Source organism: Hypanus sabinus, chromosome 8 (genome assembly GCF_030144855.1).
Source record: "Hypanus sabinus isolate sHypSab1 chromosome 8, sHypSab1.hap1, whole genome shotgun sequence".
NCBI classification, from domain to species: domain Eukaryota; kingdom Metazoa; phylum Chordata; class Chondrichthyes; order Myliobatiformes; family Dasyatidae; genus Hypanus; species Hypanus sabinus.
In genome coordinates this window covers 113252690-113279995 of record NC_082713.1, presented here as the reverse complement: position 1 = coordinate 113279995, position 27306 = coordinate 113252690, and the positions used below count along the sequence as shown (strand labels likewise).

General features: G+C 38.8%; 1 protein-coding gene across 1 annotated transcript in view; it reads left to right on the top strand.

Annotated features, from left to right (window-relative positions):
- poc1b (POC1 centriolar protein B) overlaps positions 1-27306 on the top strand; it is a 104142-nt gene that overhangs the window by 33145 nt on the left and 43691 nt on the right. The window contains exons 4-10 of the mRNA XM_059977633.1: positions 1828-2007; positions 5294-5401; positions 5830-5945; positions 9930-10063; positions 15212-15280; positions 20674-20826; positions 25462-25548. Of these exons, the coding sequence (XP_059833616.1) occupies positions 1828-2007; positions 5294-5401; positions 5830-5945; positions 9930-10063; positions 15212-15280; positions 20674-20826; positions 25462-25548 (847 nt within the window). The remainder of the gene's footprint in view (positions 1-1827; positions 2008-5293; positions 5402-5829; positions 5946-9929; positions 10064-15211; positions 15281-20673; positions 20827-25461; positions 25549-27306) is intronic.

Here is a 27306-nt window from a genome sequence, read left to right as displayed (position 1 = left end):
TAATATAATATATATTTACTGTAATTTTTTTCTATATTTATCATGTAATGTACAGCTGCCACTAAGTAAACAAATTTTACGATATATGCCAATGATATTAGACCTGATTCTGATATATCAGGCTGCTCTTTGTTGACTACAACTCAGCATTCAATATCATCATCTCCTCAAAACTAATCAATAAGCTCCTGGACCTTGAAACAACACACACGAAATGCAAGTGGAACATAGCAGGCCAGGCAGCATCTATAAGGAGAAGCACTGTTGACGTTTCGGGCTGAGACCCTTCGTCAGGACTAACTGAAAGGAGAGATACTAAGAGATTTGAAAGTAGTGGGGGGAGGGGGAAATGCAATATGATAGGAGAAGACCAGAGGGGGTGGGATGAAACTAAGAGCTGTATCACTTTTGCCAATCACCTTTCCAGCTCTTAGCTTCAAATCCTACAAATAATGGTGGATACAGCCCAGTCCATCACAGGTAAAACCCTCCCAACCATTGAGCACATCTACATGAAACACTGTTGCAGGTAAGTACCATCCATCATCAGGGACTCCCTCCACCCAGAATATTCTCTCTTCTCACTGCCGCCATTAAGGAGAAGGTACAGGAGCCTCAGGATTTGCCATCAAGTTCAGGAACAGTTATTACCCCTCAACCTTCAACCTCTTGAACCAAAAGGGATAATTTCACTTAACTTGCCCTATCATTGAAATATTCCCATAACCTGTGAACTCACTTTCAAAGACTCTTCACTTCATGTTCTCAAAATTTATTGTTTATTTATTATTAATAATATTATTATTTCTTTTTCTATTTACACAGTTTTTTGTCTTCTACACTCTGGTTGAATGACTTGTTGGGCAGTCTTTCATTGATTCTGTTATGGTTATTATTCTATAGATTTATTGAGTATGCCTAGAAGAAAATAGATCTCAGGATTGTATATGATGTAGTTTGATAATAAATCTTCTTTGAACTTTGAGCTTGAAGTAGGTTTTAGGATTAGCACAACATACAGTTCTATGTTCTGTAAAGATGATTTTCCTCAATGAAATTGCCTTGGGGGCTATAATTATAAAGTGAATTAAAATGAATAGCATCAATGGATTTGATTATTTTTTTCAAGTATGTGTTTTTTTCTGTGTACACTGCTGTCATGTCAAAAATAATAAAACCGGTTGTCCAACAATTTTGTAATGTTCGTAACTAATTATTGGAATTTATGGATCCTCTTTAAAAAGAGTTTGCATTTGAAGTGGATGGGGTGGCAACACATCCTTATCCTTCTAACAGTCGGTCTTTCCATTAAGTTTTAACATCAGTATAAGTTAGTACAAAACTCTCAATAGTCTTGGTAGTCTTGGTACTTTTCATAAGAGTTAGAAGAATGAATTCTGTCTTCCCCCCCCCCCCTTCTTTTCTAGTCTTGATAAAGGATTTCGGCTTGAAATGTCAACTGTTTATTCCTTTCCTTAGATTCTTTCTGACCTGATGAGTTCGTCCAGCATTTTGTATGTGTATTACAGATATTCTAGCAGACATTACAGCAATATTTATATCATGAACATTCATTTACTTATGAAAGGTATATAATTTTACACACCACACAAAACATTTATCCACACTGTGCATAATTATTTTAAGTATGAAAATTTTAAAAATGTAAAGTTGATAATTTCAAGTATGATAGCAAGAGGTTTATTTTTATTTTTAACACTCGCCCAAGACAGTTCTCAAAATCAAAAATGGTTATTGTTTTCCTACATTATCTGTTAAAGCCTCCTTTAGAAAACACTATCTTCTGTTTTGGTATCTTCTATTTAGCAAAGGGGCATCAACAGCATTCACAGCCCACAGTGCCACAGTTCGCAGTGTGAATTTCTCCAGCGATGGTAATTTCCTGGTTACAGCAGCTGACGACAAATCAGTAAAGGTGTGGAACGCTCATCAGCAGCGGTTTTTGTTGTCCTTTAAAGAACACAATAACTGGGTGCGCTGTGCTAGGTAAGTTTATGCTAGAGTAGCTAGCTTAGTAAACCTTATGGAAACTCTTAAAATTTTAGTTTAATATTTGTTTTCTTTCTTTTTCTTTCCACTAGTGATTATATAATCAAATCAGTACATAATTTGGAAGATTGCTCTTTGTAGTTTGAGCTTGATTATGTTGACTGTTTTATTTCAAGGTGTATTTTGGCTTTTGGTTTTGGAATTGGTTTATTATTGTCACATGTACCAAGATACAGTGAAAAGCTTTTCTTGCATGCTGTTCTTAAAGATTAGTTCATTACACAGTGTAGTGAGATAGAATGAGGTTTAAAAGATAGCACTGCAAAATAAACTAACTGCTACAGAAAAGTGTGGGTGTGAGATCATAATGAGAGATATTGTAGGGTCAAGAGTCCAATTTGTACTAGGGAATCACTTACTTACCTTGCAATAGTGGGGTAGAAGTTGTCCTTGAGCCTGGTGATGTGTGCTTTCAGGCTTTCGTGTCTTGTGTCCAATGGAAAAGGGACAGAGAAAGGAAGAGAGAAAGTCTGACATGGGTGGGGTCTGAGGCAGTAAGAAATGTAAGCAGAATCTGTGATGTGCTGAGCTATGACCACAACTCTTACAGTCAGACTAAGCATCCAGATAAGATGCTTTCTATGGTGCATTGATAAAAATTGGTAAGGGTCGACAAGGACATGCCAAAGTTCCTTAGCTTCCTAAAGAAGTAGAGGCATTGGAGAGTTTTCCTGGCCGTGTTATATATGTTGGTTAGACCAGTACAGGCTGTTGGTGACTTTGACTCCTGGAACTTGAAGTCCTCAACTCTCTCAATCTCAACATTGTTGATGTAGATATTTATGAACTGTTTAAATTATAGATTTAGAATTTTGTGTGTAAGTATTCACTGATATCAGCTAAAGTTGCAGTATACTGTCCATAATGTTTGCAAAATCATATTTTGTCCTTTCAGGATATTTTAGTTAACCTGCTTTCTAAACAAGAACTCAACATGTATGAAAATAGTGCATTTGCTAGTTGTTAACTGAACATAGCCCTTCAAGGATGCAACAAGCAGAATTGACAGAGGGGATCCTGTTGTTGTTGGAGTAGTAGGGGATCACTGGTTTGCGCCTCTGGTGGACTGTGTTCTCCCCAGGACGCAAGCCTGGGTGGGAAGATTTGAAGAACCAGCTGTTGCCCATGCAGTGGGTTCCCCTTCTCCACGTCACTGATGTAGTCCAAGGGAAGGGCAAGCACCGATACAGTTTGGCACCAGTGTCGTCACAGAGGTTGCCAGAGTGAAGTTGTAAACAACATCAAACTGCCCTAGGGACCCCGGCTCTGGATTTCTTCCTCAGGGTTTACTCCCATAGCCTTTCCCATGGGTTGGTATGGCCACAAAGCAGCAGAGGTTTAAAATCAGAGTTTTCCTTCTCCTAGGTGGGCTCCTGAGAGGGGATCCTGTAGGTATAAGATATTTGAATTTCCATAAGGCATCTGACAAGGTGCCACATGAAAGGTTAGTGCACAAGATAAAAGTTCATGGTATTGGGGAATGTATGTTATCATGGATTGAATATTAGTTATCACTTATAAAACGAAGTTAGAATATCAAATTAGTAACTTTGCGGGTGACACCAAAAATGGTGGTGTGGTGGATGGTGAAAGAGATTATCTAAAGTTACAGCAGGATCTAGATCACAGTCCTGGGTTAAGGATGAAAGATGAAGTGTTTATGGGGAGCCTGAGGGAGAACTTCTTCACTTCAGAGGCTAGTGAGAGTGTGGAACAAGCTGCCATTGGAAATGGTGAATGTGGATTTGATTTCAATGTTAAAGATAAATTTGGAAAGTATATAGATGGGAGGGAATGGAGAGCTATGATCCAAGTGCAGGTCATTGGGACTAGGCTGAATAATAGTTTGGCATGGATTAGATGGGCTGAAGGGTCTGTTTCTGTGCTGTAATGTTCTATGACTCTAACTGGGGAAATGGGTAAAGGAATGATCAATGGAATTTGACAAATGTGAAGTGATGCATTTTGTGAAGTTACCCAGGGTCATGTCATTCACTCTATGTCCTGCCCTGGTTTGACTTGTAAAACAGAGAGGCCTAGGAGTTTATAAGTAGCCTGGAGACTGAGTGCAAGATGTTCAAGTTTGCTAATGACATGGAAATACTTAGGAGACTATGATGCAATAAAGATATTTGGCATCGGTAGTAGGATATGGATAGATTAAGTGAGTGGGTAAAAGCTTGTCAAATGGAGTTTCATACAGGAGAGTGAGGTCATTCTCCCTTGTCAGAGAAACCTAGAAGCAGACTATTACCTAAGCATTTAGCAAAGCCTTTTGAGACTGACATCAGAAAAATTGCAATTGAGTGAAGTGCAGATGTATCTCTGCCTACTTGTGTACAAGTCAAACATTGGTATGCAAGTGATTTAGAAGGCAAATGGCATATTGACCTTTATTGCAAGCTGATTTGAATCTGGAAGTGAGCAAATATTGTTACAGTTGTACAGGGTACCAGTGAGGTGATACCTGGAGTATTGTGCACTGATTTGGTTCCCTTATTTAAGTAAAAATATGTAAATATACATAAAAATAAAAATATTCTTTTCATGTCCTATCAATCAGCTAAAGAAATGAGATCTTGAATTCTTCAGAGTTTAGAAGAACAAAGAATGATTTTAATGAAACATAAAAGGTCATTAGGAGCACAGCAGATTACATGTTGAGATATTTCCACTTGTAGAAAATATTGAATGAAGGAGCATAGGTCTAAGTTTAAAACTGTCATTTAAAGCTGTCATTTAAAATTGAGATACATATGAGCCTCATATAGAGGGTGATGAATCTTTGGAATTCTCTACCCTTGAAGATTGTAAAGGTTCGAACATTAAAGAGGGAAATTTTGAAAGATTTGGAATTGAGGGCTTGAGGAACTATCACAAGAGGAAATAACACATGCGACAGATTGTCCATGAACTAGTTGGATAATAAGGCAAGCTTGAGGTGCAGAGCCACTTGCTCTTACTCTTGTTTTCTTATCTTTATTTAAAGTGTAGTATTGCACTCCAGTGTGCATTTTTAAACCTAACCCAATGCCTGTAAATAAAAATCAGTTCACTATTGCATACTATTAGGGGATGTCAGGTATTAACATTCTTGTAAACAGACGTTATCAAATGTACAACCATATCTAAAGAGTCATTTTACTGGTTTGAAGTATAAAAATTAGCATTTTTTTTATCTGGCTGTATTCTTATTGTATTTCAACTGCATTTTTTTGAACAGGTTCTCACCAGATGGAAGGCTTATAGTGTCCTGTAGTGATGACAGAACTGTTAAGATCTGGGACACAGCAAGTCGAGAGTGTATCAATACTTTCACTAATCATGGGGGGTAAGTTGATATTCTTTTGTACCAAAGGATATAATTATTCCCACCAGGAGGTTTGTATGGTCTCCCCATGACCACACTGGTTTCTCCTACATTCCAAAGGCGTATGTGTTAGTAGGTTAATTCATCACATGGGTGCTGCAGGCTCATTGGGCCAGAACAGTCTATTGCTGTGCTCTTATTTCTAAATAAATAAATAAATAAAAATTTTCTACTCCTCAGTAAGAAATTTGTTCAGAGAAGCAATAGATACCTTGTGGCATAACTTGCAAGTGACTTAAGGTTTAGAGTCAAATTGTAATGTTTACAGTAGCTATTTGCCTCAACTTGTTCATTTAAACCATTGTTTTTACTGGGTAAAACTAGTAAGAAATTTATTGCATTCTACATTTTTGCTGATATCCAAATGTGTGATATTTATTTTGACCTAGGTTTGCCAACTTTGTAGATTTTAACCCCAGTGGGACCTGTGTAGCTTCAGCAGGAACCGATAATACTGTGCAACTTTGGGATGTCCGTATAAACAAACTGCTGCAACATTATCAGGGTAATTAATTGGTACCTTAAGTTAATCATTCTATTTTTCAGAATGTCAGTGTAATCCTTATGGAAGAACTTGAATGTTATAAGTTTATAGCATATTTAAACTAATCCATTTTATTCCAGGTTCACAAGGTTATAGGCATGTTAATGACATGATTAATGCACATGTTTATAGATCAGTTAAACAGGTTTTATTGTGTGATTGATCCGGATATTACTGTTCCTAATGTAATCTAAATTGATCCAAATACTTATTCTTTATTAATCATGTTTGGTAAAAACATCTCAAAGGTTTGTTCCATAGTTTCAAATAAAACTAATTCATTAGTTGTATAACTCTTAGTTACACAGTTCCTAAGTTTAGATTCACAACTTCCAAAACTCACTACTTGTATTCAATTTCAAGTCTATTGTCATTCAGCTTTACGCATGCTAAATAAAACAATGTTCCTCAGGGACCAAGGTGCAAAAACACAATACATATATCACATACAGCACATAAAAATAAAATTAACACAATATTAACAGATTTTAAAAGTATTCTGTAGTTGACATAAGTGCATAAATGACAAATAAATACTGTATACAACAGTATGCCGCTATTGGTGCTGTCTTAGCTGACCTGTAGGATGGCGATGCAATCAATTGCAGCAGCTTCTACCAGTTCAATCAAGATGCCAGAGTCATTTTTACACACATTTTAAGGTCATAAGACCCTACAGAAATTTAGAACTGAAAGTACTGTAGGTCTATCCCATCAGCGTGTTTTTTGTTGATTGGGAATTGAAGGAGCTGGAGTTTGTGTGGTTCGTGCTACTGCCTGCATCAGAGAATGCATCAGAAGAGCCAGTGCATGAAGGAGTTCTGCAGTCTAACAGTGAAAGATCATCTTAGTTGCTTTTCTTGTGATTGCAAGACCCTGTAGGACATTGTTAATGTGGAATACTGCAAGTTGTATTCACTGAATTATTGGTGGATCTTGGGGGAGCTGCATGGTTTCAATCGTAGGGAGGTGTCAGCCTTAAGCCGTGGTGTTGCTTGTCTACAGCTGCCCAGGGGAAAGGGGTCACAGTCAGTGTGCTTCACCAGAGGCAGTGTGGCACAGCGTCCAAGCTGGAGTTGGTGCTGCCCCTGTGTTCGCTTGGCAGAAGATCAGCTGTATTGTGTTCAACGGCAGACTGCTGCAACATTGAGACTCAGGTCTTGGACTATATAATTATTTGTGTGTGATTGTATTTTACTGATATATGTACCTTGTACTGTGTGTGACTGTTGGTACTATGTTTTGCATCTTGGCCCAAGAGTAATGCTGTTTCGTTTGGCTGTATTCATGTATGATTGAATGATAAGTAGACCTGAACTTGTAAAAGTGATGTGCACTGGATGGTAGCAGGGTATTCAGAAGTTTCACAGCCTGGGGAAGAAGCAGTTACGCAGTCCAACAGACCTTGTTCTTATAATGTGGTACTTTCTGCCTAACAGTAGGAGGTCAAAGAGATTGCAGGACAGATGGGAGAGGTCCTTGACAGTTGTAAGGGCTCTGTGATTGTAGATCTTCTGGTATATGTCCTGGGAGGGAGAGAAACCCTGATGATTCTCTCAGCAGACCACACAGTCGGTTGCAGGGTCTCGCGGTCAAGTGCCATGCAATTCAGATATTGCTCTAGATCAGGGCTTCCCTACCTTTTTTTTAATGCCGTGGACCAATATCATTAAGCAAGAGGTTTGTTGACCCCAAGTTGGGAACCACAGCTGTAGATGAACTTGACAATTTCTTCTCCAAGTACTTGACTTGGGGTCTTCTTCTGTGATGCTTATTTTCCAGAGCTGCTGTTTCCAATCATCTTGTGAAGCACCATTTCATACATTTCTTTGCGTGCCTCCTAGATGTTGATTTGTTTTTTTTAGCCAATGGTATGTCTGTAAGTCCATTACTTTCTTTATATGAATTTGTTTCTTTTAATTCCAACATCTGCAATCATGTTAGCCATCTAGTTTGCAATTGTCAAAATGTCTGTTTATGATTTTATAATTTAAGACATTCCCTGGTACACAGTGTGTCAGGGTTAGTGGCATGTTCTCAGGGCTGCTCATGCAATCCTACTTCATGTTTCTAGTTGTTCTGCTTCTGATTGTCTGCACATGCACGCCAGATATCAATAATAGCCACTGGGATTTCTTCACATACTTAAGGCCCAACAACTGACCAGTTTGGAGCAGCTTGGTGTCAATGATACTGCTGTTATGGAAAGAAATGCTTGACAAGGACTCTTAAGTACGTAAAACTGTGCTGCTACTCACCAGCCAAATAACTACTACTATTTACTGTTTGTGTGAGTGTTTATATCGAATGGGTAATCTAACAGGGAGATGGGAAAGAACCTGGCAAAAGTGATGAGAAGGAAGTTCAACGGTGAGGAACTCAGCAGGTCAGGCAGCATCTATGGAAGGGAATAAAGATCATCGTTTCTTGCCCAAAATATCAGCTCTTTATTCCTTTCCATAGATGCTGCCTGATCTGCTGAGTTCCTCCAGCATTTTGTTTATATTACTCTGGATTTCCAGCATCTGCAGAATCTCTTGTGTAACTGAATGGTTAGGTTAGAAAAAGACAGATGGAAGAAATGAGTGAGAGAATGGGAAACAGATTATGATTGTTTCAAGAAAATAGCTGCAAAGCATGTCAGATCACATTGGGCTAATTTGTAACATGTTGCAGTAATCATGCCTTCTAGAGTAGGTGAAGATACTATCTTGAAAATGGATCATTCTGTCAATAATACTTGGCTGTTGAGCATTAAAATACCAAACATGCTCTGTTATGTGGGAATATTAACGGTAAGTTTTTTTTACACAGAGTGGTGGGTGCATGGAACACCCTGCCATGGGTAGTGGTAGAGGCAATTGGAGGAAAGTATAGTGGGGATGTCAGTGGTTTCTTTACACAGAGAGCAAAGGGTTGCTAGTAGTCTTAATAGAGGCAGGTAAATTAGAGGCATTTAAGGAACTCTTAGACACATGGATGATTAAGTGGAGGGCTGTGTAGGGCGAAACGGTTAGAATGAGTCTGGAGTAGGTTAAAAGGTTAGCACAGTATTGTAGATCAGAGGGCCTGTACTGTGCTGTAATGTTCTGTGTCCTATATTAAGAAATAGTAAATAATATCGGAGGTTCCAAAGGAAATCATCATCATTATTATCATGTGCCATGCAGCATAATGTAAGCAATCATGGTCTTGACCATGATTATTCTTTGCAAAATTCTTCTACTGAAGTGTTTTGCCATCTTCTGGGCTGTGTCTTTATAAGACAGGTGACCCCCCCCCCCCCCCCCAACCATTATCAGTATTCTTCAGAAATTGTCTGCCTGGTGTCAGTGGTTGCATAACCAGTGGTTGCTCATACAACCTGCTCCCATGGCTTCATGTGACTCTGATCGAGGGGGACTAAGCAGGTACTACATCTTACCCAAAGGTGATCTGCAGGCTAACAGAAGGAATGAGTGCCTTACACCTCCTTTGCTAGAGATGCATCTCCACCCCACCAAAGGAAATACAAATTTTAAAGAGCAAACATGAGGAAATCTGATGAAGGGTCTCGGCCTGAAATGTCGACAGTGCTTCTCCTTTTAGATGCTGCCTGGCCTGCTGTATTCCACCAGCATTTTGTGTGTGTTGTACAAATTTTAAATACCAATTTCATCATTAAGTTGTAAGCCATGCAAAAACTAAGTGACTATTGTATGTTTAAAGATTTTATTAAGTTGCTATAATTTGCAAATATATTTAACAATGTGGTGAGAAGATGTGTTATTTGATACTTAGCATCAAACAAGGAACCTGGTTGCACCAGTGTGCTTAAGATATCAGGTTATTGAGGACCAGGTGTATTGGAAAATATTTTTTGCTGTTAACCGATATTCAGAAAGATCACAAAATGATTTATTTTGCATCGTGTTAAATTATACTGACCTCCTGTCTTTTAAACAGTCCACAGTGCTTCAGTGAACTGCTTATCTTTCCATCCTTCTGGCAACTACCTTATTACTGCATCTAGTGACTGTACTCTCAAGATAATGGACTTGTTGGAAGGACGATTATTTTATACTCTCCATGGACACCAGGTGAAAATAAAGATGCATTTAAAAGCATAACATTTCAGGTGGCCTATTATCATTCTTTCCTTCTGATGTAATGCATTACTTATTTAGTTTTAAATTAGCATTGATGTTAACAGTTAAATCAAACTCAATCATACATTGTATGAGGGCAGCAAAATAGCATAGTGGCTAGCACCAGCTGTAGAAGCGATCATGGTTCAATTCCCACTGCTGACTATAAGGCTTCTGTACATTCTCCGCTTGACTGTGCAGGTTTCCTCTGGGTGCTCCATTTTTCTCCCACAGTCCAAAGGCATATTGGTTGGAACTAGTAAGTCATGGTCATGCTGTGCTGATGCCTGAAGCAAAGTGACATTTGCAAGCTACCCCCAACACATTCTCAGTTGTGTAGTGGTTAGCGCAATCGCTTTGCAGTGCTAGCAATCACAGATCAGTATTCAATTCCCACCGCGGTCAGTAAGGATGTTCTCCCCATGACTGCATGGGTTTCCTCTGGGTGCTCTGATTTTTGCCTACATTACAAAGACATGCTGATTAGGATTTGTGAGTTGTGCACATGCTACTTTGGTGCTGGAAGTGTGGTGACATTTGCAGGCTGCCCCCAGCACAATCCTCTGACAGTGTTAGTCTTTGACACAAAACAATGCATTTTACTATGTTTCAATGTATATGTGACAAATAAAGCTAATCCTTACTCATCTGAGAGGTTTGCTATATAGTAGAAAATATGTACGTGTTGTAAGAAGTACAAATATGAAAATGATTCTGCATCTCAAAGAACATTTAGTGTGGCGGGCCAGTAAATTCTTATGTGTGGGTCCTCCTGGTATATTCATGCATAATAAATAATATCTTATGCACCAAAACAGAAGAAAACAAGTAGATCACATGTGGGAGACACCTAAACGGCTCAGTCAGGGGTCCTCAGGAGTTGCGACAAGGACGTGGAGATCCAGTGTTCTACATCAGTGTTTTTATTGTGAGATTGGAACACAAATCAGCCAGATTAGGGTTTGAGTGCTGTGGAAGTATAAAGGGTGCACTGGGAGGAAGCTGATGATGCAAGTGTAAGAGTACACCAGAAAACCAAATTGTTGTAAGGAAAAATAGATAAAATTAATGGATCGTTATATAAAAGTGCACAGTCTTCATAACAAGATAGATTAATTGATTAGCATAAATGGGTACGATCTGAAAGTCATTACAGGAAAGTTGATTGCAAGTTGACCCAGGTAAAGTACTGAATATTCAGAATATGTGATAATTTTATTTAACTTTTATTTAGAGATTCAGCCTGGTAAACAGGCCCTTCCGGCCCAACAAGCCCCCAATACCCAGATGCATCTAAGTGACCAATTAACCTACTAACCCAGATGTCTTTAGAATGTGGGAAGAAACTGGAGTACTGTACCTTGCAGAAATCCACATGGTCACGGGGAAGAACATACAACTCCTTACAGGCAGAGGCACGAATCGAATCCAGGTCACTGGCGCTGTAAAGCATTACACTTGGAGAGATGGGTTGACATAAAACCTCCAAGGGGACCACGAACTTTGGGTTTGGAGGCTTGTGTGCCTCAGTGACCCAGAGAGCTATATTGGCTATAGTCAGGGTCTTGTGGCTTGGCTGTTGGTAGGGTCACCCATGCCAAACAGGTCAAAGAGCAGAAACCAGACTAAGAGTGATCCACCAGTCTTCTAGGTTCAGGGTTTCAACTCGGGGCTAATCACCCTGATTAATCAAAAAAGATTGTTACAGAAATCACAATGAGGATTCCTATATTTGTGCAACAATTTAGACAAACAGAGACAAAGGACCTTCATTGTTGCCCTAAACGCCAGGGTCGTAACAGGCAGAAAGTAAGTAAATTGAAGTCCTTCTGTTAATAAAAGATAAAAAATGATATTGGCTTAAAATGTTGAATCAGTTTGGGTAGAGATAAACATTAAGAATAAGAAGTCTGATTAGGCCTTCAAAGAATGGTTAGGTTGGGTCGTGTAAAAGAGGTTCTGTAATAATTATGAATGATGTTAATTATGATATACACTCAGTGGCCACTTGGAATTGCACCTTGGAACTGGGTGTGGTCTGCTGCTGTGGCCTATCCACTTCAAGGTTCAATGTGTTGTGTGTTCAGAGATACCCTTTTCTGCACAGCACTGTTAAAACACATGGTTACGAGTTACTGTCACCTTCCTGTCAGCTTGAACATCTGGCCATTCTCCTCTGATCTCTTCTTCTTCTTCCTTGAGTTTTTATGGCAGTTGGAATCCACACTGTTGCATTACTGCCATCTTGAGGATTTACATCCCTCATTGTCCGTTCACTTGACTGCCTAAAGTCGTCTTTCCGGTCCCGTCGCCCTTAAAAAAACTAAACAACCATTTCCTCCCCGATCACTCTCCCCATATTCCAATAAACCTTTAACACTGTTCTCTACCAGTCCTATTTTGCGTAATTGTTGTAGCATTTATTGTCTTTCCTGTGCAAATTTCCTGCATGAAATAAGGATATGCTCTACAGTTTCGGTCTCCTGACATAGATCGCAAAAACCTGTTGGACGTTTATTTATGATGGCCAGAGTACCATTAAGGTTGCGTGCCTAATTATCAGGCTACTTATAATTACTTGCTCCTTCCGCTTTACTCCCCTGCTCCTTACGCTTTACTCCCCTACTCCTTCCCATATCTACACTGTTCTGAATTGAATGTAAATGTCTTCCTTTTATTGCTCTATCCCAATGCTGCTGCCACTGTTGATTTATCCTTCTCCACATTATGCTCTTCCCCTCTGATTTTGATAGTTTAATATTGACCTCTAGATCCTCTGATCTCTCTCATTAACAAGGTGTTTTCACTCACAGAACTGCCCTTCACTGTATTTTTTTTATTTCTGCACCATTCTCTGTAAACTCGGACTGTTGTACATGGAAATCGCAGGAGATCAATTTCTGAGATACTCAACCACCCTGTCTGACATTAACAGTCATTCCACAGTCAATGTCACTTAGATTACATTGCTTCCCCTGCCTGTATGTTTGGTCTGAACTACAACTGAACCTCTTGACCATGTCTGCGTGCTTTTATGCATTGAGTTACTGCTAAATATTTGGCTGATTAGATATTTACATTTATGTACAGGTATACCTAATAAAGTGGCCACTGAGTGTAGATTGAACAAATCAGTCCATTTGGGGTGATTTCTCAGATCAATGTGTTGAGCTAATCACAGTGTACTCAGTTTCAATGAAAATCAAAACACTGCAGATGTTGCAATCTACAATTAAAACAGAAACTTGGAAATTCTCAGCAGATCAGACAGCATCTGTGAAGAGGAAAGCAGAGTTATTGCTTAAGCTGAAAGCCCATTCATCAGTCTGGGAAAGAGAGAAAATAATTGAGTTTCAAATTGCAGAGAATTTAGGATCAGAATGGATGGGACAAGGGCAGTCTTTGGTAAGATGAGGCAAAGCTTGTCATAGGGAAAAAGAGCTGTTGAAGAAATATCTGTACATTAATCTTCAGATAACTTTATCATTATCTCATCCATACAGCGACTCTGGGCCTTACCTTAAAGTCAACAGAAACTGTCCCTTCAGCCCAACTTCTCCATGCTGATGAATATGTTTATCTGAGTTAGACCCATTTCCCTGAATTGAGTCCATATTCTTCTTGGCCACTTTTTATCTATGTACTTAACAGAGTTAGAGGAGGAGTTTCTACACAAGGGAAGGTGTAGATCTTCAGAAGTTGCTAGTCCAGAAATCCATTGAGATGGAGTCATTGAATATAGCTGGACAGAACACAAGACCTACTTAAACTAAAATGAATTTGCGTGGTATGAGGAGAGCATGAGAAAGTTGATTGGATCAACTTATAGTAGGTTTAAAGTTAGAGGAGGCTTGAGGAGCAGCTTGCTTCTACTCTTGATTCTTATGATCAGGCTCTGAAGTTTGTAGACCTGTGCAAGGTGAAATTCAGAAAGGTTGAATTGGGAGGCAGTTAAGAAACTTATGGTGACTTGTCTGTAGGAGTGTCCATGACTACAGATTAGGTCAGACACCTGCAGGCCTTTATTACTTAACGTAACTTTAAACTCATTTTGCATCATTTGTACAAGAGTCCAGGAACAAATTTTTTGTGACCTACATCATTCCCCAAAATTCTTATGACCTGCTTAATAAGCAAGACTTTGTCATGTTTAGTATTCAGATTTTTCATTGCACAGAAATGCTGGTGAAAGATATTGAAACTGTATGTTGGTGCAAATGGAGTATAATCAGGACAAATCTGTGATGCTGCATTTTGGGAGTACCATTGAGGTTAAGACATATTCCAGGAATGGTAGTGAGTTACTGAAGAACTGCTGGACCTTTATAGTAGAAGTTTGTAGTTCCTTGATTGTGGTAGATAATGTGGTTAGGAAGGCATATGACATACCACTCTTCAATACCCAGGGTATTGAATACAGAAGTAGGGAAGTGGTGCTTTATAAAGCCTTGATCAGGTCTCAACTGGACTACTGCAAGAAACTTTTCTCCATATCAGGGGTAAATAAAAATAGAGTACCTTGATTTAGAGTAATTGGTAAGAGACGTACAGGGGTTATGAGGGAGAGCTACCCTCACCTAGAGAATGGTAAATATGTCGAATGCACTGCTTCAAAGTGGGTGAAGCTAGGTCACTGATAGTATTTAAGAAGTTACAGCTGCTAGATGAGCAGTTAAGCATTACACTTGAATCCCCTAACCAACTAGGCACTGGACTGAGCCTGGGAAATAGAATTATTAAGCAAAGGAGCCCAGTGGTTAGCATGGATGAGTTAGGTTGAATGTTTTCATGCCGTATGACCAGGTTGCACTGCATGAAGTCATTTCTAGGCTGTAATTTATTCTCTGTAGACAGGAATCTCAGAGATGGAAAACAATTCTATGACTTACTCTATAGTCCAGGTGTGTGTCGATGGGACTAGGCAGAACAACAGTTCCGCACTGATTAGATGGGCTGAAGGGCCTATTTCTGCACTGTAGTACTCTGACTCCATCTGAGTCATAAAACTTTTAAGTGTATATTCATATAATAATTGTGCAAAAAGTGTAGACTTGTTTTCAAATAGCGCATGCATCCTAATGTGATATTATTTATTTGCAGGGTCCTGTAATGGCAGTGACATTTTCCAGGCAAGGCGAATATTTTGCTTCTGGTGGAAGTGATTCACAGGTTTGACACTTTGTTTCTTGTAAATACTAATTAGCCTTGTTTCAGAAATATTTTAGATGTCTGATATATGCCTATACAAGTTGTCTATACTTCCTTTCGTGCACTTTAATAGTGTTTTATGAGCTTTTTTCCTAATCAAAGGTTGTGAACTAGTCAGCAAGTGTGCTTCTCAGCAAGAATGGCTAAGCAGGCAATTCACTCTTGACCATTAGCATTCATGAAGATTATTCATAACAAGCAGTCACCTTAAAAACAACTTGCAGGTTTGGTTACAGTTTAAAACATTGTAAGCTAAGTTCCATTGTTGCAACCTCCACTTTGACTTCCTAAACTCCTGTTTTTTGCTTTATCCACCCACCTCTCCCTTAGCTGTTAATGTCGTTTATTCCACACAGTATGTAGGCAGCTAGGTTCCATGTAAATTGTAAATTTCAGCATGGATCTTGGTTCTTGGATCCCACCCACCCAGTTTCTTTTCATTGATGACAAGCAGTAAAGCTTTAAGCTTGGAATGTGACCCTAGTTGTTTCTAGCTGTCCATTTAGGAGTTAGGTTCTCTTCTTCTTCCCTTGCTTCATGTGCATTTACTATTGTTTTACCATTGTCTTGAAAGACATAGCACCAAAATTCAGCCCATTGAGTCTGCTCTGCCTTTCTATCATGGCTGATTTAGTATCCCTCTCAACCCCATTCTCCTGCTTTCTCCCCATAACCTTTGATGCCCATACTAATCAAAAACTTATCAACCTCCACTTTAAACATAATGATAAGGCCTCCACAGCTATCTGTGGCAATAAATTCCTCAGATTCACCACCTTCTGGCTGAAGAAATTGCTCCTCATCTCAGTTCTAAAAGGTTGCCATTATATTCTGAGGCTATGCTCTCTAGTCCTGGACTCCCCTACTATAGAAAACATACTCCTTACATCTACTCTATCCAGGCCTTTCAATATCTGCTATGTTCCCCCGCCCAATTCTTTCCAAACCACAGCAAGTACAGGGCCAGATCCATCAAACGCTCCTTGTGTGCTGAGGTACAGTGAAAAGCTCTGTTTTGCACATTATTTCATCACTTCAGTGCATTGAAGTGGTATGAGGGAATGCAGTAACAGAATATAGATTGTAGTGCTATAGTTACAGTGAATTTGCAGGCAGACAATAAGGTGCAAGGCCATAATGAGGTAGATTGAACTCAAGAGTCTGTCTTGTCATACTAGGGGATCATTAACAGCTGGAGAATCCTACATATCCTACATGCTTTCAGGTTTTTTTTTAATCTTCTGTGGGGGGGGGAAGAGAGAATGGTGTGGTTGGGTGGGGTCTTTGATTATGTGAGCAGTTCACCAAGGCAGTGAGGTGTAGACTGAGCCCACAGAGAGGAGCCTGGTCTCCATGATGTGCTGAGCTGTACCCACAACTCTCTGCACTTTCTTGAGGTCCCAGGCAGAGCAGTTTCCATACCAAGCTCTGATGTATCCAGATAGGATACTTTATATATGCATTTATAAAAAATTGGTGAGGAGGCTTGTGCCTCAATCTTACCACCTTAATTTAGCAGCTTCCTGCATTTTTTCCAGCAATGGCTCAAATTTCCACTCACTAGACCTCCCATTGAAATATCTTTTTGCTCAATTCAGTTGACAAATACAATGTTGTCTTTACAATCCTTTACTGACAAATATAATACAAATCTCAATTTTTAGTACTTTATAATCTGCTTCCCAAGAACTGAGTTTTTCTTAAATTTGGAGACACAGCAAGCTTTTTTAAGCTTGCTAGCTGTAACAAAACAAGAGCTATTTTTGAAGAAAGGATGGATGCTGACTATATTCCTATTATATGATTTATTAGCCTTTAGAAACGAATCAAACTTTGTCAGTTCTTCCCTTATTTTTACAGGAGGAATTATGTGGCTCCATCGTATTTGTTTGGTCTATAGGGTAAACAGAAGCTTGATGATAGTTCAAATGATGCCAGAATGCAGAGAGGCATTATTGCATTTGTCAGTCCCCCAAGAAAGAATTCTGTTAGAACAGATGAGGTCCATTTTGGGATTTCATTAGGCAGCTGGTGTTAAATGAAAACTTGTTTTAAGGAGTTTCCTTGAGTAAATAGCACCTTCCAACTAAAGCATAAGCAGAAATTGTCTTAAACACCAACAATTAAAAACTTACCTCTGAATTTCTTGATGTGCGCAATCTCTCTTTCTTTAAGACAAGGCTGTACAATGAAACTGCTATTTAATTTCTTGCAAGTTTTTTTTTCTGGTCAGTGTCAGATGAAATTCAGGCATTTGTTGATGTTAATTTATCACTTGGTGAAAATGAGGAAAGGTTAAGCAGTATTTAAAAGAAAACCAGTAGGAGTAAGAAACATAGACAGCATATTTTGCAAAAGAGTACTTAATCGTTCAAATACGTTATCCAGTTTTCTGTTTACTATAAGAGTAAACATCATGGCGGAGTCAAATTGCCCAAACCAACCATCCCCCTACCTGGTTGGTTTAGACTTGTCACAAATAGAGCATTCAGCAGCTACTTTCTAAGTTAGGTTAGCTCCAATATGGTCTTAAATTACCTAATCATAAAAGGCATTAAGTGACAGGGGCTGCACAAACCCCTGTCAGTTACATTGACAGCAAGTCAGTTATACATCCCTGGCTTAACAGCTGTGAAACAACTAGAATATTGTGGATGGGCAGCACAGTAACGTAACGTAACAGCACCAATGTTTAGAAGATCAGGATTCAGCTCCCACCACTGCCTGCAAAGAGTTTGTACATTCTCCCTGTGACCATATGGGTTTCCTCCAGGGTGTTCCAGTTTCCTCCCACTTTCTAAAGATGAATGGGTTAGGGTTAGTAAGTTGTGGGCATGCTATGTTGGCACTAACAAAATTGTGGACATTTACGAGCTGCCCCCAGTACATCATCAGATTGTGTTGGTTGCTGACACAAGTGATGCATTTCACGTATGTTTTGATGTATGTGACAAACATAGCTCATCCTTATCTAATCTTTAATCTGGACTGAAGAATAAAGTAAAAACAAACAATTCAAAAAAATGTAGACTATCTGACACTTTCTTTCGATTTCACCACCTCCAATGCTCACAGTTATTTGTGCCCATTGCATCGATTGGATTTAACCTTCCCAGATGACATTTGATGAAACCCCGGAGAATTAGCACAATGAAACAGTTAGTAGAGCTCTACTTCACAACTCCAGCAACCCAGCAACAAATATTGGTGTCACATAGGATTTGACTTGCAGCAATGCATCTCCTAAAAGTTGGAGTCACATTATGCCAGTGGCAGAGGGTAATTAGTATTAAATCCCATTTCCATATTAACAAACTGGACGTCACTGCAAAATGGCAGGGGTCGTGATGGAAGCAGATATGAATGTGGCGTGAAAATGGAAGGTATTTGGACAGACACGTGAATGCAAAGAGAATGGATGAATATGGATTGTTTACAGGGAAATGGAATAGTTTCAATTGGTATCATGATTAATAGACATCGTGGGTCAAGGAAGCTGTCTATTCCTGTGTTGTACTGTTCCATTAATCTGTTAAAATGAAGTCTGGAAGATATATTTACACAATGAACATTATCTCATTCAATGGCCAGCCAATATGCTGAAATTTGTTTCCTCTGCATGATAGAATGTTATACCTGTTTCCAACCATGCATGCAGATGTTTAATGCATTCTAAAGAATTGATGAAACTGTACCAAGGTGACCTGTTTTAAAAAAAAATCTCGAAGTATGAAGGCATTAGAAGGCTCAATTATAACGTGGATGTGCTCAGGTATTAGAACAGATTTGCCTAATGAATATTAGAGTCTATTACATTTAATGTTTTAACTATCAATCTACTAAACTGGACCCTATAGATTGAGGAAGCATGTTACAGCCTTGACTTTTAGTGCTAACAATGGATCAAATAGAAACAATGACAACAGCAACACTAACAACTGAACACATTAACATTGCTCACTCTCACTAGGATCTTAATGAAACTTTGCTACTACCGACCCTATCAGCCCTTTACAGAGCATGGTAAAGTGCTAGGGAATGTTTGGGAATAATTTGGGGAAATGTCTCAAAGTGGTGGGATCAGTAGGAGCTCCTTGGTTATGATTTCAGATTGTATTCTAGTGACTGAAGCACAACACTTAGACTGACGTTTCAGTGCAAATATAGAGAGGAAGACTGAAATAGTGAGTCATCTTTTGAATAAAAGGTGTGTATCATCTGCACTTCTAGATGAATGTATAAGATCCCGGGGGGCTACTGAATAAGAAATGGTGTATTCTTTACTAGTAAATTGTTTATTATTATCACATGTACTAAGATAGCGTGAAACACTTGTCTTGCACACTGTCCAGACAGATAATTTCATTACAACAGTGCATTGAGGTAGTACAAAGTAAAGCAGTAACAGAATGCCCAACATTCATTGTTCATTAACATCTGAGAGTGATGATAGTTTACTTCATGCAGGTTTTGGAACTTTACAATGGGCCTCATTTCTTACATTGCAGCAATGAGCACAGATCAAAAATATTTTATTGGATGTTCACAGGTTATAAAAAGTTCCACAATCTTGAGTTGGAACCTTGTCCTAGCCATACAAGTTAACTGATTTTTTTTCTCCTCAATTCTGTTAATCGTTTCAAAATGCTACAGAGGTTAGCAAGACTGCTATCTGAATGGGATAGACAGCGGTGGGGGAACCGGGGGAAGGGATCAAAAAACTCAACATGCCAGCTGCCACAGCAATATGCTGACCTTTTGGAAGTGGCATCTTCTGTAAATGCATAGCTTGACCAGCAGAGGGCAAGAAATTCCAATGAGTACAAACTCTTGAAAAGCTATTGTACATAAATAAATTATTTTTGTCTGTGAGCCATGGGAAATCTAAGCAAATTAATCTTCTGTTCAGTAAAATAAACAAGCAGAAATGCTCGTTTAAGTATTTAGCCAAGATGTGGAAAAGTTCAAAGATTCACTGAGAACATTAAAATACAGAATTCTAAACTAGTGAGAGTAGATTAATTGAAATACCATTCGAACTTCTTTATCCACATGGTTAAGTTTGTAATTAATTTGTGCGCAGAATATTATTCAAATATATCTACATTAATTTTGGTTGTTATTTAATTTAAGCATTTGTCCTCCTTTGTTCTCAATCAAAACCCAGTTATAGCCATTTCCATGACATCTTAATATTGTATGAACCCGTACTCAGTTGCAATCCTGTGATAGAGTAATTTTTTTAACTATGTCCCCTCAACATGTTTTCCTCATTTGGTGTTCTGATTAATTTCCTATTCTTGGATTTTGTTTGTTTTATATTCTGCCAGTAATTTGTTGTTTTTGTTTTGCAGGTATTAGTGTGGAAGACAAATTTTGATAGTGTTCCATACAATGAAGTCTTGAAACATAATATTGTGCGAACAAATCCTGAAGCCCCTCCACACATTACTGATATTCACCCAAGAATTCCTCACTGGCATAATCCCAGATCTCAAACGATACAGGTAATTATATAATATGCTTAGCTGCTGAGTTATTTAATCAAATGAATGAAAGTGTGTGAAGCTTATTAATGCAAAATATGTTTTTCTAAAACACTGCATCAACAATCATCAATAAAATAATCACCGGTAAATCCAAAAGAGATTGAGAAAGATATCATTTGTCCAGAAGCACTAAAACGAGTTCCTGATCATGGTGGTTATGTTACAGGGCCTGTAATCCAGTAACCAGAGCATTAATTGGTTGATACATCACATTTAGTATTGTTAAATTTCTGTCATAGCTACATATTATCCCCCTGTCCAATATATGATAGGAATGCTGGAGGAATATAGATACTTTGAGTTGTGTTTTTTTTTTATTTTAAAAACTTCTGTTTTGCTTTAGATTAAATCATACAAACTTTTTTTTAAATCTGTAAAACATTAAACAGAAGGCAACTTTTACTGTTATCTATTCTTGTGTTTATCCTGACCACTATGTTCCCAACTAATGTCCCTGTGAAACACCAGATGCAGAATGTTAGCACATTCCATAGAGATAAAAGATTAATTCAGACCTGGGAACCTAATCAGAACTGGAATACACTCTCAGTAGGTAAAGGAGTGTTTGTAATCTTCTGCTGCTGTAGCCCATCCACTTCAAGGTTTGATGTACTGTGCATTCAGTGATGCTGTTCTGCACACCACAGTTGTAACACATAGTTATTTGAGTTACTGTTACCTTATTGTCAGCTTAAACCAGTCTGGCTATTCTCCTCTGACCTCTCTCATTAACTAGGCATTTTCACTCACAGAACTGCTGCTTACTGGAAGTTTTTTTTTTGCTTTTCGCACCATTCTTTGTGAACTCTAGACACTTCTGTGCTTGAAAATCCCAGATCAGCAGTTTCCAAAATACTGAAACCACCTTGTCTGGCACCAACAATCATTCCAAGGTCAAAGTCACTTCGATCAAATTTCTTCCACATTTTAATGTTTGATCTGAACAACAACCAAACCTTTTAACTGTGTCTATATGCTTTTATGCATTGAGTTGCTGCCACATGATTGGCTAATCAGATATTTGCATAAACATACAGGTGTACCTAATAAAGTGGCTACTGAGTGTATTACTAATGAACAGCATTTTAAAAGGACCTATACCCAATGAACGCTAAAAGTCGAAGTGATATAAGCATAAGATAATGGGAGACACAGATGGTGCAGAATTTGGGTTGGTGGTAATCTTGGATGCTGCATTCAAAAAGTTGTTTCAAAAGTAGATCAAGTTGGTAGTTTGACCACCAGACCAAGAACTTCTAACTCTTTGGCATTTATCTAAACCTTTGTGGCTTGTCTTCTGGCATTCTCCTTTTGCACTTTCTACTGTTATAACGTTCTAACCAATGTATCTGGAGGGCTTTGCCTGCTAAGTTCCTCCTGCATTTTGTATGTGTTACACTTTCTATCAATAGAAGACATCTTCCTTTGCACTACCTCAGAATTTTTCCATTTCAATAGACAGTAGACAATAGTTGCAGCAGTAGACCATTCGGCCCTTCGAGTCTGCACCACCATTCTGAGATCATGGCTGATCAACTACTATCAATACCCGGTTCCTGCCTTGTCCCCATATCCCTTGATTCCCCTGTCCATAAGATACCTATCTAGCTCCTTCTTGAAAGCATCCAGAGAATTGGCCTCCACTACCTTCCGAGGCAGTGCATTCCAGACCCCCACAACTCTCTGGGAGAAGAAGTTTTTCCTTAACTCTGTCCTAAATGACCTACCCCTTATTCTCAAACCATGCCCTCTGGTACTGGATTCTCCCAGCATCTGTAACATATTTCCTGCCTCTATCTTGTCCAATCCCTTAATAATCTTATATGTTTCAATCAAATCCCCTCTCAATCTCCTTAATTCCAGCGTGTACAAGCCCAGTCTGTCTAACCTCTCTGCGTAAGACAGTCCAGACATCCCAGGAATTAACCTCGTGAATCTACGCTGCACTTCCTCTATAGCCAGGATGTCCTTCCTTAACCCTGGAGACCAAAACTGTACACGGTACTCCAGGTGTGGTCTCACCAGGGCTCTTTACAAATGCAAGAGGATTTCCTTGCTCTTGTATTCAATTCCCTTTGTAATAAAGGCCAACATTCCATTAGCCTTCTTCATTGCCTGCTGCACTTGCTCATTCACCTTCAGTGACTGATGAACAAGGACTCCTAGATCTCTTTGTATTTCTCCCTTACCTAACTCTACACCGTTCAGATAATAATCTGCCTTCCTGTTCTTACTCCCAAAGTGGATAACCTCACACTTATTCACATTAAATGTCATCTGCCAAATATCTGCCCACTCACCCAGCCTATCCAAGTCACCCTGAATTCTCCTAACATCCTCATCACATGTCACACTGCCAACCAGCTTAGTATCATCAGCAAATTTGCTGATGTTATTTTCAATGCCTTCATCCAAATCGTTAACGTAAATTGAAAACAGCTGTGGTCCCAATACCGAGCCCTGTGGCACCCCACTAGTCACCACCTGCCATTCCGAGAAACACCCATTCACCGCTACACTTTGCTTTCTATCTGCCAACCAGTTTTCTATCCATGTCAATGTCTTCCCCCTGATGCCCTGAGCTTTGATTTTACCCACCAATCTCCTATGTGGGACCTTATCAAATGCCTTCTGAAAATCGAGGTACACTACATCCACTGGATCTCCCCCGTCTAACTTCCTGGTTACATCCTCGAAAAACTCCAACAGATTAGTCAAGCATGATTTACCCTTGGTAAATCCATGCTGGCTTGGCCCAATCCTATCACTGCTATCTAGATATGCCACTATTTCATCCTTAATAATGGACTCTAGCATCTTCCCCACCACCGATGTCAGGCTGACAGGTTGATAGTTCTCTGTTTTCTCCCTCCCTCCTTTCTTAAAAAGTGGGATAACATTAGCCATTCTCCAATCCTCAGGAACTGATCCTGAATCTAAGGAACATTGGAGAATGATTACCAATGCATCCGCAATTTCTAGGGCCACCTCCTTTAGTACCCTAGGATGCAGACCATCTGGACCTGGGGATTTGTCAGCCTTCAGTCCCATCAGTCTTCTCATCACCGTTTCCTTCCTAATGTCCATCTGTTTCATTTCCTCTGTTACCCTATGTCCTTGGCCCATCCATACATCTGGGAGATTGCTTGTGTCTTCCTTAGTGAAAACAGATCTAAAGTACTCATTAAATTCTTCTGCCATTTCTCTGTTTCCCATAACAATTTCACCCAATTCATTCTTCAAGGGCCCAACATTGTTCTTAACTATCTTCTTTCTCTTCACATACCTAAAAAAGCTTTTGCTATCTTCCTTTATATTCCTGGCTAGCTTGTGTTCGTACCTCATTTTTTCTCCCCGTATTGTCTTTTTAGTTAAGTTCTGTTGTTCCTTAAAAACTTCCCAATCATCTGTCCTCCCACTCACCTTAGCTCTGTCATACTTGCTTTTTTTTTAATGCTATGCCATCTCTGACTTCCTTTGTCAATCATTGTGGCCCCTTCCCCCCTTTGAATCCTTCCTTCTCTGGGGGATAAACTGATTTTGCACCTTGTCCATTATTCCCAAGAATACCTGCATTGCTGTTCTGCTAGGCTATCCGTCCAGTCAACTTTGGCCAGCTCCTCCCTCATGGCTTCATAGTTTCCCCTGTGGAACTGCAACATTGACACTTCCGAGCTGCCCTTATCCTTCTCAAATTGCAGATAAAAACTTATCATATTATGATCACTACCTCCTAATGGCTCCTTTACTGCAAGATCGCTTATCAAATCCTGTTCATTACATAACACTAAATCCAGAATAGTCTTGTCCCTGGTCGGCTCTCGAAAAAGCTGTTCCAAGAATGCATCACGTAGGCACTCTACAAACTCCCTATCCTATGGTCCAGCACCAGCCTGATTCTCCCAGTTCACCAGCATGTTGAAATCCCCCATTTCAGCATCTTGTACATGAGATAATTTGTCGAAATCCAAAGAAACACCCAGAAACTCCCCTTTAAATGGTGCTGGCTAGGCATTAGCATTTTAGAGGGCAGATAAGTCAATAATATTAGTTGTTCTTGGATATGAAATAGGTCAGATTTCCATTCTGAAGGATGTCAATGAATCTGTAATCTAGTAGTCTCCTACTTCTAATAATCTTCATGGTGTTTAACTATTTAAATTTAAAGTCCTCATCAGCCTTGGTGAAATTTGTCTACATCTCTATATATGAATTCTGTAACAACCGCTTTATCACTGCACCTTAACTGCTCATACCCATTAAATATCCTTCAAATATGTTGAAAGAGGCTATCCATTGAGTCACTGTAGCAACAAATACCAATTAAGAGCCTATGTCTTCATTTGGTTATTCTGAGGCCATATGTTCAACATATTCAGTAACTTCTAGCATAAGGCAATCAAAACAGTCTATAGAATTATAGACTGTAATTGACTGTATAGACTGTAGAATTACATCTTTTACCTCAAGTTCTGCAGTTCTTGTAAAAGAAATTATATTTGCAAACTTGATTTTGTTTTGTTTATCTGTTTTACCTTTCCAGAGAAGCTTTTTTTTATAACAGGGCTAATTTTGAAATTTTTGACTGAATAGATTAATCCCAGGACCGATGTAGCTGACTTGCAAACATCTGATCCAGTGGTGATGGACGCTGGGAGAGGTTTCGTCCCTGATCCCCGGGTGAGCTTGTAATCTTACGTAACGTACATGTGTGAATTGGTAATTGAGTGGTGAGGGAATCAAGGTTTAACTCCATAATTTAAGCATTCCATGGGAACATATACCCTTTTATCGCTTGAGGTCAGTGATGACTATACCCAATGGTGAGCTGTTTATTTCAGTTACACAGTGAATAATTTAGAGCTTTCGGACAGTGCAGTAGCATGCTAAATCAGAATTAGGTTGAATATCATTGGCATGTGTCGTGAAATTTGTTAACGGCAGCAGTACAATGCATTGCATGAAAATATAGAGAAAAAAGTAAATCAGTTGCATTAAATATAATTAATAATGCAAAAACAGAAATAATGAAAAAACTGAGGTAGTGTTCATGTGCTCAATGTCCATTTAGGAATCGGATGGGAGACAGGAAAAAACTGTCCCTGAATCACAGTGTGTGCCTTCCATTTATCTTAAAACCTTCCTCTTAGTAGAATACTGCAAAAGACTGTTGGAAAACTAAATGTCACATTCAGCCTCAAAAGACAATATTAGAACTGGCTTATGGAAAGACCTGCAATAAAGGGAAGAGATTGAAAGAATTCACGTGATTTGATTCAATATGTATCCGTTGTCTTTATTTTTTTAAAAAACTATATAGTGGAAATGAAGTGATGAGTTCATCTTCAATACATGAGGATCTGCAGATGCTGGAAATCTTGAGCAACACACGAACAAAATACACAAAAAGCAAATACATATAAAGCTACTCTTTTATCTTTATACTAAAATGCTGGAAGGATCATAGAGGGGAATAAACAGCTTTGGGCTGAGTCCTTGATAAGGTTTATTCCCCTCCATAAATGCTGCCTGATTTCTGAGTTCTTGGTGACTTCATCTTTTCACCAAGTTGGGTCTAACTATTCATAGTTATTATAATTTTCTATTTAAAAATCTGTGAACTTGTTCACATTGTGGAAATTAAACTTCTGGAAACATTGCACTTTTGTCTGTAAAGTCCAAAAATTGAGATTTAAGAGAACTGTCTTATCTAATTTTTATCATTGCTTCTGATATCTCAGTAGAAAATAGATTAAGATCCATAAATTGTAGTGTTTCAAGTATCAAAAGATCACTTTATCTTTGCATGTGTCACCTTAATAAACCAGGAGAAGTCAATTTATGCACTAAAATTTTTCAGTACATGCAGCTCTTCATTACTGAAGTATGCTGCCATTTTATATTAACTGTAGATTTTGCTGTAGCTGTACTTTTAACAAGTACTGCCCAAAATCAACAAATAGAAGTGGTATCATTTCCACATCGGAGTCAAGTTTCCATCAAAGATTAAGTACACAATCAGATAAGCCATAACTCAACCAGATTTTGCAAATCGTCATTAACAATGCACGTGACAGAAGGGTTGAGATATTCCCCGGCCCTAGAACTTTCTGAGCTAATTGTGATGGGCTATGTTCAAATGGGATACTTTGACCTAAACAGAATCTGTCAGTGCATAACCTAGGCAGAAGAAAAAAAAATCATCATCATATTGTGAGCTGGCTAATTAGATCCAAAATGGGCTTGGTAATAGAAGGGTAGTAATGAAGAGATATTTTCCCAATTTTGAGGTTTGTGGCTAATTGTGTACCACAGGGATCAGCACTGGGGCCTCTTCTGTTTATGATATGTATATTAATGATTTGGATGTAAATATAAAGGTATGATTGTTAAGTTTATGGATAACATGAAAATTGTTGATGTTATTGATAGTGAGGA